The sequence below is a fragment of the Atta cephalotes genome (assembly GCF_000143395.1).
Source record: "Atta cephalotes unplaced genomic scaffold scaffold00023, whole genome shotgun sequence".
Taxonomy (NCBI): domain Eukaryota; kingdom Metazoa; phylum Arthropoda; class Insecta; order Hymenoptera; family Formicidae; genus Atta; species Atta cephalotes.
In genome coordinates, this window is record NW_012130087.1 from 911,520 (window position 1) to 926,264 (window position 14,745).

Consider the following 14,745-nt stretch of genomic DNA (forward strand, 5'->3'; position numbering starts at 1 on the left):
CTAATAATTATAATGTATTGACCTGGCAGCGATATGATTCGAAGTAATCTAGAATCAGATGCGCACGATCCGATTTATTGTATGATACGATGCAGATATATGTCCATATATAATTTGTTAATATATATATCGAAAAGTAAATAGATTTTACTAAAGATTTCTGTATGCTGAGCAGCAGGTTTATCTACATATATAATAGATAAGTGTAAACCGAGGTAATATGATAATCGAAGGACGAGGGCAAATTGAACGAGTTTGTGTGCGCATGCTTTGTAATATAAATTTGTAAGACGCGCGTCACATGTCGTCCAGTTTCATTTTATTTTTCCGATAATATAACTTCATTTATATAAAGAAAATGAATCTCGTCGCAGACGCAGTGTTGTAATACTTATGACAATTATGCTTACATTATATAGCTCAAGCTTGCCCAATCGATAATTGAAAATCAGAAAACTCGCCTCTGTATGCTTGTATCTCAGCGATATCTCGTAACTAATTATGTTTCTTGTTGAATTATATATTTCATTTGACGGTTTGTAGCAAATGATGTCTTTAGACATATTTTCATATAATGTTCATTGAAAAGATTTGAATCTTCTTAAAAAGTGATCTTGATTTAATTAATTATTAATTATCATGTAAATTTTGTCTTGTTGAATATTTAATAGTTTATATTTTCTAAATATTTCTCTGCTCGATACAAAAGTGGGGAACAGATTCTCAACAGCATATCTATATATGTTCAATAATATATACTAATATTGATATGCCATATTGACAAACTGAAATTAATCGAATGAGCTTGTTCATGCATACAGCTGTAATTTATCATTATATTTATCTTCTCGTACAGATTGTCGTAAAAAAGTTGGATGCTGTTTTAAAGGTTGTGCTTAACAGAAGGAGAACAATTTACACAAAGCGAACCTCCTAAATTGCATAATGTTATGATCTTCGCATTTTTACAGTCATCATTGTAGTTCACTATTATATTCACTTTTATCATCACAAAATTCCCTTTAAACAGCTTCCAAATCCTTTCCACGATACTCGACGCGCGTAAGCTGAGCTCGGAAGTTCATGTGCGTATTTTCGCGATGGAGCCTAAGCGCGGTTATAATCCAAAGTCAAGTCTTAGATGCATACAATGGAAAATAAATATTCGATGTATCTCCCTTTATGCTTGATCAGCTAATATTTCGTACACGCTTGTCACACAGCGTCACTGCCCGAGATTAAGTAGGGGGCATTTGATATTTCCCCCGTGTAATACCGTATCTCACAGTCGTCGTGATTTCATACATCTCGGCATGAAGAATTCTATAGAAGGATGTATATTCAGTTCGCCAGGAAACTTCTCGTGTCCCATTCGCGAGGCTTCGCCTCTTACTCTTGTATACTCATTCGGTGGTTCTGCAAAATATCGTTCGGGTGATCCTATTTTTCTGGCAAACGCCCCGGTACGTTGTACAATCTTATATGAAATAACCGGATGCGAGTTTGTATTCGAGCAGCGAGCAACAATATACACTTGGTATACTATAAATAGATAGCATAATAAAAAGTGAGAATATAATAAATGAATGGACCTGTACAGAAGTCTATTGTATTTATTATTATTGGTAACTCACGTTTACGCACTTTCGATTCTCGTCATATATAAATAAATTATTTTAAATGAAAAACGAAGCTGAATGTTTTGCGTTACGAGAATTGCCAACATTCCTCTTATAATTTTAATCCACTGAAATGGCAGAATAAATGTAGGTAAAATTAATTAATACATTAGAACATAATTAAATTAGTATCTGAACAGTATTAGGAAACAAAAGTGCAAAATTTTTATAAAAATCTTTTGCAAATTTTTAGCCTTATTGTATTATAAATGTAAATTAATATTCACTTTATTACAGCAGTATGTCTAAATAATTATTTATGTCTAAATAATTTTCTGTTTTATGACATTTGATTTCTTTCCTTGATTATGATACAAATAGATTTTCCTTAGGATCGATTTAAGAAATTTCAGAATTACTCTTTCTTTTTTCTGCCATATAGCTTGAATAATTTATAAAAAAGATGTTCTTTATTTACATTGTAAGCAATCTGTTCATTTTATAAAATATATTTATTAATGCTTTAACAACATTTTTTGGTTTCATTATCAAATTAATAACAATAACAACGTTTTATCATTTTTGAGGAGGTCCTTCACGAAGGACCATATCAGTTCTTTTATGTAAGATTAATTCTACAAAAGCTAACGCTATCAATAATGACCAACCAATCTGTTCTTGACAAATAGAACTTTGTGCATTATACATGTTTCTTAATTCTGCCCTTATTAATACTTTTGGTTCTTTTATTTTTATCAATTCGTCGTTTCCCTGCAGTAGTTTTTGTAGCATGTATTGTGTGGAAATCGTCTCGTTGTTTATTACAAGTCCATAGATTTTCCGTAATACACGCTGTCGAAGTATACAGATGTTATTTGCAACAAACTCTGTGGTATCTGAAAAATATATATTATAACAAAATATTTATATTAAATTTTTCTCTCATATAATATATAGCAAAAATATCGGCACATAATAAAAAAACACTTGTCTTTCGAATTAAATGATAATTGTAGTTAGAAATCTTTACACTTAAGACTAATTGACCTTAAATTGCTATTAAATTTAGATTATCATAAAACAATAATATAAATTAGAAAAGAATATTATGTTTATTAATCAACAATCTTAGTTAACATTTTTTATTTCTCTTTATAAAGAAACATTCCTTCAATTCATTAGTCTGTAGCTTTAATATGATGGAAAAGTACAATTTTCATACCATTAAATTTATTATCAACTAACGTCAGGTGAGACAAAATGATAGCGCCTATTATAGACCGTTGTATAAAATTTTGATAAAACTGAGTGTTTTGTATATAGCCCATATCACCACCGGTCTCTTGCATTACATACCGATCGGCCTTTGGTAATTTTTTAGCAATTGGTAGTGTCTAAAAAAAAAGTTGTGATAAAATATCTGTTGTATTTACTCTATAAATAACAGGTTTATTTTATAAAGTAAATAATAAAAACTTTTTAATGTTTTAATATTTACTGCTTGAAGTAAAGAAAGAATATTTTCTTTTTGTTCTTTTCGTGGAAAAGATTTATAGCTCCACTGTAATACTTCACAATTGCGATTTAATAATGACCAACTTATGATGTCATGTCCTATGTATATGCCTAAGACTGTGTTAACATTCTGTAACATATTTAAAAAAAATTGAATTGAACAAAAATGTATAGAGACGAGAAAGAAAGCACTAGTAATATTTTTTATATAATTCTTTAATTAGAAAATTAAAAAAAGTGTTATTTCTTGTGTACTTTATGATTATTTCCAATATTTCGTGGAGTCATAATTAGGCCTGACGTAATCTTAGAATTTTTCCTTTTCTTGCCATATATAATTGATTTGTAAAAATTATATATCCATTTGTTTTTCATATCCTGTACTTGTAACAAATCATCCAATGATTCAAACGGTCCATTATTTTCACGATATGATTCTAATATCTGTGCACGCTTCTTAGTAATGGAATACCTTTACAAAAATAATTTCAACAATTAATGATCAAAAATTTATACCATTGCACGTAAGTTCAGGAAATTTTTAAAATTTTACAAAAATAGTTAACTCACTGTAATAAATCTTCTGTGGTTTTGTTATTTATTACTTCGAGTATTTTCTTTTTATCTTCTGAAGAGAAAAGATTCATATCAAAAATGTCAGTGCACATGCTTGTTTTAAAAACAGTAGTTGCGCTTAGTATCGAATTCTTATAGATCTATAAATCGAAATAAAACAGAGAATATTAAAAATTCTAAAAAAATATTAAAAATTTCTTTGAGAAGTTATAGAAACAAAAAATATATAAATTCATAAAGTTTACATGAGATATTATTGAAAAACCATCTCTTATATATTTGCTATTAAAAAATTATTAACCTTAATAACTGCAAAAAATTTACACAATATAAAACCTTACCTTTTTCTGCACTCTCTGAATTTTAATAATTGTACTAAAAAATCTCGTGAGCATTCTGTTCCACATTTTGTTATGAAATTATTGACATCAAACGTGATGCAGTTGATCGCTAATCATTTCACATATATTCAACAAGTTTCTATTTAAATTCATACCTCGGACAAAAATCAATTTCCAAATAATATAAATAAATATCCTTATATAAATATTTCAGAATCTGCACCTGTATTTAATACAAAATAAATACATTAATTACATCTCGAAGCACAGTTGAAGAGAGAAAAAGGAAACATAAAAAGTACAGAAAATTCTCACGTTGTTTGGTACTTTTTGCACTTAGTATCTTCGATTTCTCTCTCTCCAACACCCGAATACATATGTATATATCTCATTTTAAGTACAAAAGTTTTAGGAAATCAAGCAATGCGACAGACCTCAAAAAATCAATTTTTAATATATACATATATCTATGACATATATCTATTACGACATATATATATTACATATATCTATGATGCCAAGATTGCCAATTTATCTCAGCTGTTGAACATATCAGAGAATTTTGCTACCTTGGATTGGTTATACTGGTATCAACTGGCTAACTGAAAATTCAAATTTCTTGGATTCTTCAAGTTCTTCTATAAGTTCGGCGAGAACGAAAGATTTGTGAATGTTGTGGGTTTGCGTTTTATCATTTTATGCAATATGCAGCAGAGTTCAGTCAGACATAGATCATCTAGTAATCCGATAAGAGTATCCACGATCGAACGAAATGACAAAAGTTTGACCCGAACCGATCAGCGAAAAACACAAACATTGAGGAAATCAAAGGGTGAAGCTTCACATATTCCTAGGCCTCGTTTTAGAAGCTCTTCCAGTGACCGAGCAGGATCACTTGGCAGAAAATCGTATTTGAAAACGACAGGTAAAGCATTGCATGTAAAAAGCATACTTATAAGAAAATTCTTATTTTTTCTAATTATTAAGATTGACAGAAAGACTAGAGACCTCTGTCAAAAATGAATTTCTTTGTGCTGAAATTACAGCTAAAAAAATTACGATATTTGTAATCAAGAAAATCGCCTGAAAGCTTGTTCGGAAAGAATTTTTTCTTTTTTTTTTAAAAGAGTGAATAAAAATTCGTTTTGATATCTTACCAGAGATGCATTCCGTTTCATGCATGGTGCGCAATTATACTATTTTATCCTTGTTGTTCACCGAATATTAAAGAAAGATAAAATGATATGTCATGTGCATCATGCGTGAACAGAACGCAACCTTGATCTACATTATAGTACAGTTGAAGTATAAATTTTATTTATTATAATATTTTATAAGAACCAAATTGTAAACTCCGGTTCTGTAATTTTGTAATTTCATTAAAAAAAGAAACTAAAGGGTTCTCAAAACGCAATATTACTTCTAGGACATAAAATATCAGCATGTATCTACATCGCGAATAATTTTATTTTTTATAATATGTTAAATTGCAAATCTAATCTTTAGCTTTGTAAAAAAGATTTCATTGCAAATAAAATGTAAATGAGTTAGCTCGTCGTTCCTGTCGACTCTTATGAAGCATAGAAAACGTTTATCAACAAAGTCAAAGATTTAAAATAAAAAAATTAATAGTCTTAAGACTTGATAATTTAAAATAATGAAGGTGAAAGTCAGATAATTGCATTATCTTTGTATTGTTTGTATTGTTTGGTATCATTATATTTATTTTCATTTTTCTTATTTCTATTATATATCTTGTAAGTTACTATGACTCAACCATCACACTGATCTTACTATTGATCAAAATGAAAATCAATTTTATAACAATTAGATCATTAGGTTGATTAATTCACTTTCACCTTTGTAATGTAACTTAATTGATTTAATTTAAGATATTCAGATTTTTATTTAAATCTATTTTCGATTTATGTATGTGTGTAGGAAGAACTCCGCTACGTCAACCAATAACTCCAATCACTCCAATAAGAGTTTCCACTAAGCTTAATGTACCCACCGTAGTACTTACAGCAAGTTCTAGCAAGCATCATGTGTCAATACCGATAGGTCGATCACCATCTGGCGACCGTGCTAGCAGCGTGGGCATTAAAGGTCCCAGAAAGGATACAAGACCCTTATTGGATAAGACTTATCAGGCGGCCCTGCTAAACAAAATAGATAATTTTTTTTATGTAAATCAATATTCAGCAATGCTAAACAGCAATGGCAGTTTGAGACCAATTACACTGAAGATGTTTGTGGAAGTTTCTGGCTTCCTATTGAAGTATCTTGGTGTTAGACATGCTCTCACAATGGCAAATTACGTAGAAGAATTACCAAAATGTGCAGAAAAGATACATTATCCTGGCAAAATCAAATCGTGGCTGATAACTGCTAATGCACCACATTCATGGTCCAATGTTCTCGGTTGGATCGGTTGGTTGGTAGAAGCATGCCAAGTGAAAGAAATCGCGTTCGATAAATATCAACTAGAAACATTGCCATTCATAGGAACGGAGCAGCAGGCTCAAAGTTACAAAATGGAGTTTCAAGCACTGTTGGAATGTTATAAAGCTTGGACTGTTGAAAATCGTGACGAGGAAGCAGAATTATTGGAACAATATCTGCAGAATGTTCTAGTTCAACAAGGTATTACTGATGATGATATAGCTCAAGCACAAAAAGAATTGAAACAAGAAGAAATAAAGTTACAAATGCATGAAGAAGAATCACAGAAACTTGACGAAAAATTGGAATATTTACAACAGAAATTAGCATCTTTGCGTGCCAAGGAATCTCAACAATCAAGCAATATTAAAACCATGGGGGATTGTATAAAGAAAGTTTCCGCTGAGACAGATCAATTAAATGCAGAACGTGAAGTTTTAAAGGAACAAATTCGGATAGGAGATATACAATACGAAGAATTAATCTCAATTGTAAAAAATCAACCAATGTCTAAAACTCAAAAAGAAAACATTGTTAAAAAATGTACAGAAATTCAAAACTACATACATCAATTTGATGAGCATTTGAAAGATTACCAAAAGGAATTGTACTCTTTAGATATTAAATTTGCGACTTTTAATAATAATCTCAATAAAGCAATATTAGCATATAATAAGGAAGTCTTTATGCATATTGATAACGACGTTGGTGTAAATTTCGAAGAATTGAAGCTCCCGGAAAAAGGATTGTTGGATCCTCGGATAATGGATATAATGCAAGAAAAGGCCACTTTAATAAAAACATTCAAAGAAATATTGATGAAGCAATGCAACGAGACGGAGTCTCTTATCCGTTCTGAGATCGCAAAATTGGAAAAACTGCAAGAAGAAATTAAATCTTTGCCAGATGAAAGCAAATTGAAGGAGGAAATATCTCACATTAATAAAATGAAGGCAGATGCGAAAAAGAAAAAAGCAAAGCTTATAAAACGCATAGAAAACCTGAAAAACGAAATTAAAGAAATGCAAGATGTGATGCCAGATACACAAGCGGTAGACTTCGAAATAGAAGAGGCACGAGACAAATTAGATGCAGTTGTAAGAAGAAAAACATTTTTAGAACAAGCTGCAAAACAATTTTTTGTAGAATTATATGAAATCATCGGCGAACACAGAAAAGCGCTTCATAATATTTTAACAAAAGATAGAACAAAATAAAACTACATCTCTGTATAAATATTTTTATAATGACATGTCCATCCTTATATTCTATTATTTGCATTACAATCTTAATATACACCATATTATATGGTATCAGTTGTATTATTAAAATATAATATATATACAAAAATGTTTATTTCAAATAAAAGATTTTATAAATATGTTTTCATATATCGCAGGACTCTTATGCGCATGTCACTTATATACAAATAAAATAGATACATATTCTTGTCTCGTATCTTTTTCTTTTTCTTTTTTTTTTACAAAATGATGCAAATTCTAGTATGTAAAATATTTTTATTCTATTCTATGTCATGACAATATGCAACTCGCTTTTTTCTTTTTTTTTAAGTTTTAACATCCTCTGACAAGTTACACAATTGAAACAAAATGTCTCTTTTAATTCCACAATGTACTTACATTAATAATTGAATAACAAAAAAGATGTTAACGAACACTATATATAGTACATACAAGACATTACATCCAAACATTCGCCTTTCGAGATTTAATTGTATTTTACAGTTCGTTTGGTTCTTAAATATCATGAATAATTGATCTTCTAGTTGAGGAGTAACTTTTTAATTAGCTTGCTGTATAATTTTACTTCGAACGTCGACAATGTTTATAAAAAAAAATGTTAAAATAAATTTTGTTCATCGAAACAGACATATGCCAAAATACAGGATTGCCACAGAATATGAATTTTAAAATTCCCTGATTTTTCCAGGTTTTTCAGATAAAAATGGGAAATTTTCATGACCAATATAAAATATATAAAAATTTTAACATAAAAAATATAAAAAATTTTAACATTTAAAATCAACGATTGTAAAAAAGCTTATTAAATATTATTAAAAATAGAGATTAAATAAAATTACTGAATAAAATATAAATTTTAATCATTTTTTTTTTAATTTTTTTAAAGTGTACGAATTTTAAACGTATTTGATTATAAACATCAGATATAATTAAAAAATTATAAAAATTATTTAAAATAAGAGCCGTTTAAGGGAATTGTGAATAAAGTTCAAAATTCCAGTCTCTTTTATATTTTCTCTGATTTTTCCCAGGTTTCTAGATCTGTGGCACAACCTTGCTCATAATAGAAATAAGAAATCGCGCTCCAACTAAATATTGGAATGTGAAGTATATATATATCTATATTATAATTATCTATTTAATATAAGTATTATGCTTTTTTATTGATGATTAAATGATCATCCATGTCTGATATTTTAGAAGTTACTCCTCAATTATGCCTGAATGTTGTCATTTAAACTAACTAGGTCCCGACTGCCATCTTTATCTTAATTTAATATGTACATATATGTATATGAAATATCGTAATCAGTGTGCGATGTTGATTAAAATGCATTGAGATATTTAATGTAATTGATTTTAAAGAATTTGTAATTCTTCCTAGTTTATTTAAAAAATAGGTTTTTAATTCATACATATCCTCAATTTTTCTATTAGCTTTACATAAGACAAAATTAACAAACAGAAAGATTTAATTTATTTTGTATTTGTATGTAATTCTTAATAAATTTATGAACTAAAATGAATTAAAATGATATTTAATAACATGTAACTTGATAATATTAACTTTTATATGTATAAAAATACGATATATTAATTTTATCTTATGTTGTGAGCTTTTTATTGTATATCGCCTTATTTTTATATAATGTATATGTCATATTGTATGCTATATATTAATCTTTTTCTTATTTAAAGAAGAATTAGCTTATGTGCATTTACTTCGTGGATTCTTTTTTTGCACGATTGATGAACTTTCGCAAACTACCATCAGACAGCTATGAGATCACACAGTTGTATACATACTGTGAAAGTGTATCCTATTGTTGACTATTGCGAAAGGATTGAGAAAGAGAAAAAGATGTATATCATTAATATTTAAGTGCGATTACAAATAACAATTCATGGATTCATATAGATGCTCTAGAGAGCTCACGTACATGCACACACAATTGTACGCAAAAATAAAAAGTATTCTACATATATTTAGTAATTAGTTTTTGTACTAATGTTTCGTATGCATTAATGAGTAATTAACACGTTCAATTATATTCGTATAAATAGAATATTCCGAAATTTGCTATAATAAAAAATAAGTTTTATACAATATATACAATAACCAGGATTGAATTTAGCCGTTTATAGACACATAAATAGTGCCACTTAAGGAAAAATATCCATTTGTTTATGTATATGTAGGTATGTATATGTGTATATTGGAAGAAAAAAAATGTATTTTTGTTGTAGAAGAGAGAAACTATTGGGTTGTCTGGAAAATTCGTGCCGATTTTGAAGAAAAATTGAAACGCAGAAGATTTAAATTTTTAATTTTATTTATTAAATTTAAATCTTTTGCGGCACGAACTTTCTGGACAACTCAATATATATATGGCTAGCTTGTTAATTTATTTAAATATCACTCCTCTTTTTGACGTAATCTAAATTGTGGCTATTATTTTAGAAGAGAAAAGAATATTCAAAATATAAGAATATTTAAAATAAAAACTATTAAATATACACAATACTTATTTTCTTTTTGAATTATGATATAATAAAATTCTATTTATTTTTAGTAATATTTTTCATTAAAGACAGGTTTATAAAAAATTTCTGTTCTAGGCCAATGTTTATAGTGCCTACGGATAAACCAACCCTGATAGTAACGCTATTGACGTTTTCAATTTCAACTTTAGGCAACTAAAAATTCCATTTTTATCCAAATATATTTATGACTTATGTTATAAAATAACATAACAATTTTTACAATCCGTATTATGTATAGATATCCAGATTATCTCCTCGTTCTTTGCATTTATTATTTAGATTCTTTATTAGTATACGCTGTTCACTTAGAGTATTTATTATTATTTCGATGCAATCCTAAATTGTATTATAATTTAACAGATTGCTGTTCTACAAACTCTGCATTTTATACTTAGAGATTATAAAAACCAGTATGCAAAATAGACAATGATCTTTTTGTCATTGTATGTACAACTGGCAAGTTGAACGAGATATTTTTTGATGCATAAATATTAAATGTATCGACTTTTGAATATGTAAATATAACTCGCTTTTTTTAAACAGCTCAATTAATTCTCATATAGGTTCATATTCGTTTTTATGACATTAATAAACAATTTATTATAAATTCAAATCGTTGAATGAGCAGATAATTATCGTTAAGAATGTATATTAACTAAAAATATATTCTCACATATGTGTATTCAAAATATATAAAATTGTGCCATCAACATTATATGTATACAAGATATGAACAAAATACATTCATCCATCATTAAAATTATTAAAATCATCATGTAATACACAGTCAATCAATATGGAAGAAACATTTTTATGTTCTATTAAACTTGCCTTTTATACTATACAATTAACCGAACAATGTTCAGATTACGAGCGCTCGCATAAGTTTAAAAGAGCTAACGCATATAACATACTATATATAACAAAATAATAGATGCTAAATCATAAGTGATTAATTTTATAGGCAAAATTGACTCGCTATGATTAAGCATCCAATTAATATTTGCATTTTTTATGTTATATTGAAATATTTACAAATATTTGAATAGTAAACCATACATAAATTATTATTTTTTTATATACGATATATTTCTCTAAATTAATTTACCCTTGTAAATTTATAATTATGTTTTTGATTCTTGTAATTATTCCATTTAGTGATTCTAATTGAGCTATTTACATGACGCGTTCTTTCCCTATTGAGACGCGCATTCGTCACACTTTGATAATCACTGGTGCGGCCCTCCGCCATGTCCATTTAAATACTTTGTCACACATCGATTTGTATATCACTATCTTCCGCTTCACTTTCAGTACTTACCATAGCATCTTCACCCACTAACAAAGCAGCAGGTAAATTCTGTGGTACATTGTCAATGTCTAGTCTCGGAGTAGAATATACATTTAACACTTGTATCGTTGTAGGAGACGTTGAGAGACATTGCGGCACGGATCCCAGAGGATCTCCACTTAGCGCATCGCAATCCAAAGAAGTGGACAGTTGTAATTGTAAATTATGAAGTTCAGGTATATGTGGACGGATCTGAAATATGGAAAAATTATATAAAACATCTCAAGGTAGAATCTCAAATATACAATGAATTTTAATCAAGTAGGAACGATACCTTTAATCCATCTGCTGTATGAGGATTTCTGCAACCTCTACATCTACACTCCACACAAGGTTTACTTTCGACATAACAAGGACATCTTTGACCACAACATGTAAGTTTCCCAGGTATTGCAGTGGCATTACCACATCTGCATCCTTTTCTTTTACTTCTAGTAGAACTTGACCTTGGCTTTTTAAAACTGCCTGACGACTGCTTACAACAAAGCAAATTACATTATTGTCGATATTAACAAGAAAATATCAGTATAATTAAGTATTACAGATCAATGCAGAGGCTTAAAATTAAAAAAAACTAGAACGAATATTTTTTTTGAAGACAAACAAAACACATCTGCATTAATCTTTTTTATGGGACCTAAGTGAACGTAAGTAAAAATTTCTATAAATCTAGTATTAGCATAAACATAAGAGCAATAAATATGCACAGGTTAATTAAGCTCAATCATAATTGTTAATAGATGTAAGTCAGAAAAATCATTATACCTTACAAGAAGTGTTAACAAAGGACGAACATCTTTAAGCATTTAAATAAAGATTATAGTGCAATATAAATCCTGTAAGGTGTAACATTAACCGAATATCTATTGAAATTACTTTGCTGCTCTTTGAAGATTTTTTCTCAGAAGGGGTCCCATATTTAAGGTGGGAAGACGGAATGCATTTTACCCCTCCTACAGTGCCATGCTGATTTCCATCTGTATCCTGTTGTCCTGTTTTTTCTGTATCCTCTGTAGCTGCTGCTTTCCGTTTTATAGTAATTTTGTTACCAGATCCAGCGTACATCACAGAATATATGGAGGATCCATTCGATACTGTACGAATAGTTGGCGATTCTAATTTAACAGCAAAGATATAATAGAAAGATTATTCATCACTTATATAGTATCATTTATATAATAGATTATTTATCACTTGTTTAATAAATAATATTTGTATTGAATTATGATTTATCATTCATTGTATTTTATATTCGCAATATCTAGTAATAATACGTTTCGAGGGAATAGTTTTTGTTGTACATACCAGGTATATTCTGGGATATTGCTTCAGTGGTTTGGATATTATTCGCTTGCGTCTGAGTAGAGGTAGTACTGGTATAAACGCACGGTAGAATACTATATGCAGATTTGGACAAGCCGGCATTGCTCTTGAATTCATCTTTGAAGCCCGCACCTTCCTGGATAATCTCCATCAGATTGACGGTAGCATCAATAGTGGATGGTGCGCCATTGGTGGTAGCGTTGTTCGCGGACGTGACAGTGAGCAACAGAGTGCGGTAGATCCCGGTACTGGTTAGATATTCGCACAGCTTCTTGTAGCATTGCAATAATATCCGCAGTTGCACGTTCTCGATGTATTTGTCATAGTCCTTGCACCAGCCACATGACGGTTTCAGCTTCTTGCGGCCACCGCGACAGCTACGGCATACATGATGCTGGCAGTTGGTCTCGGTCGGCGTGTGTGGTTCGATCAGCAGATTCGAGCAGACGGTGCAACTGAGGCTCTGCCGCAGATACGGTACCAATCTGTAGAGATCCGTCCAGGAGTTGGGATCCTCGGCATCCGCCTGCAGCACCAGTCGACACGTCGACACATACAGGCTCGTCGCGTTCATCGCGTCGCGCGCCGCTTCGCGTCCGGATTCATGCGATCCCTCGCTTCCCTCTCACCCTTTCGCGGCCGCGAAATATCAAACCCTAAACCTTACAACCGCCGTACGCTCCGCGCGTAACCATCCTCCTCGCGCACACAAACAAAACATACGCCATGTTTCGTCGGCGAGTTCCATGCTTCCGCTGCGTTCCCATAGAGGGCACATCGAATCTCTTTTTGGCGCGACGCGCATTGACGTCACTTATGCCATATGGGGTGAAGTGAGACGCGTTTCGGAGCGATTGACGTCAAGTTAGACAATTACGGGGATGCTTTTCAGCGTTTAGCGACACAAGTATCGTTCTGCCTTTGTTTCTCATGGAATGTAAAGAAAGATAGAACGATAATTATGTTGACTTGTTATTAAAAGATACTTAGGATATTTTTTCTCGTTTTCGAATCTTTTCAAATTTGTATACAAAATAAGGTTTGTTTGCTTTTATACTCGGTATCTTTGCTTTTTCTTTTTAACACTCGAGTACATATTTATCTTATTTTAATATTAGGTGTAGTAAAAAGAAATCCATTATTTTTCCATTCAATTTCATGCAAAAATAATGAATTTCTTTTTACTACACCTAATATTAAACCTACCATGGCCAGTCAAATGATCGTTTTTAAATTTTATGTTTTTAGTAGCTGTACAACTATTATTTATTTTTTTCCTGTTTATAATTAAAATTTTGTTTATTATTGGCCACAACAAATTGACATGCAGTTGTAAAAAATAATCATTATTTATTTAAAGACTAATTCGGTAAAAATAAGTAGAAATAAATTGTCGATACTTTTAGTTGTGTGTGTGTGTGTGTGTGTGTGTATGTGTGTGTGCAATAAATTTTGGGGAACAACTCAAACACACTTATTAAAACATGCATTTAAAATAGAATTTTCTTTATGCATTTTCATCTCAATTTTATTTTTTCTTCTTTATTAAGACTATTCTACAATGTGCTCCTTGTTTTATATTTCTTGCTTTTTACCTTTTACTTTGTTCTCCTTTGCAACCATTTTATTAACAATTATATTTCTTGTTATTTATTTCTTGTTTCTTTTAAAATTCATTAATTTTTATCTTGGGCGATATAAAACAAAAAAGCAAAAAACGGAAGAAGCAAAAAACGAGATATAAAAAATAGTAAAAAGCAAAAAACAAA

General features: G+C 30.0%; 3 protein-coding genes across 3 annotated transcripts; 1 reads left to right on the top strand and 2 right to left on the bottom strand.

Annotated features, from left to right (window-relative positions):
• Nucleotides 1–2,195: 2,195 nt before the first annotated feature.
• Nucleotides 2,196–4,117, bottom strand: LOC105619984 (transcription elongation factor, mitochondrial-like). The gene is made up of 6 exons (XM_012201495.1): nucleotides 4,052–4,117; nucleotides 3,705–3,850; nucleotides 3,390–3,606; nucleotides 3,118–3,264; nucleotides 2,842–3,013; nucleotides 2,196–2,515 (listed from the first exon to the last, which is right to left on the bottom strand). The coding sequence occupies exons 1-6, from the start codon at nucleotides 4,115–4,117 to the stop codon at nucleotides 2,196–2,198; spliced, it is 1,068 nt and encodes a 355-aa protein (XP_012056885.1).
• Nucleotides 4,118–4,756: 639 nt separating this feature from the next.
• LOC105619834 (probable kinetochore protein NDC80) lies at nucleotides 4,757–7,713 on the top strand. Its single transcript, XM_012201352.1, has 2 exons — nucleotides 4,757–4,976; nucleotides 5,993–7,713. Exons 1-2 carry the CDS (start codon nucleotides 4,757–4,759, stop codon nucleotides 7,711–7,713), a joined length of 1,941 nt encoding a protein of 646 aa, XP_012056742.1.
• A 3,859-nt stretch (nucleotides 7,714–11,572) lies between these two features.
• On the bottom strand, nucleotides 11,573–13,553 carry LOC105619835 (E3 ubiquitin-protein ligase MSL2). The gene is made up of 4 exons (XM_012201353.1): nucleotides 12,959–13,553; nucleotides 12,530–12,768; nucleotides 11,928–12,125; nucleotides 11,573–11,845 (listed from the first exon to the last, which is right to left on the bottom strand). Exons 1-4 carry the CDS (start codon nucleotides 13,548–13,550, stop codon nucleotides 11,573–11,575), a joined length of 1,302 nt encoding a protein of 433 aa, XP_012056743.1. The 5' UTR covers nucleotides 13,551–13,553.
• Nucleotides 13,554–14,745: the final 1,192 nt, after the last annotated feature.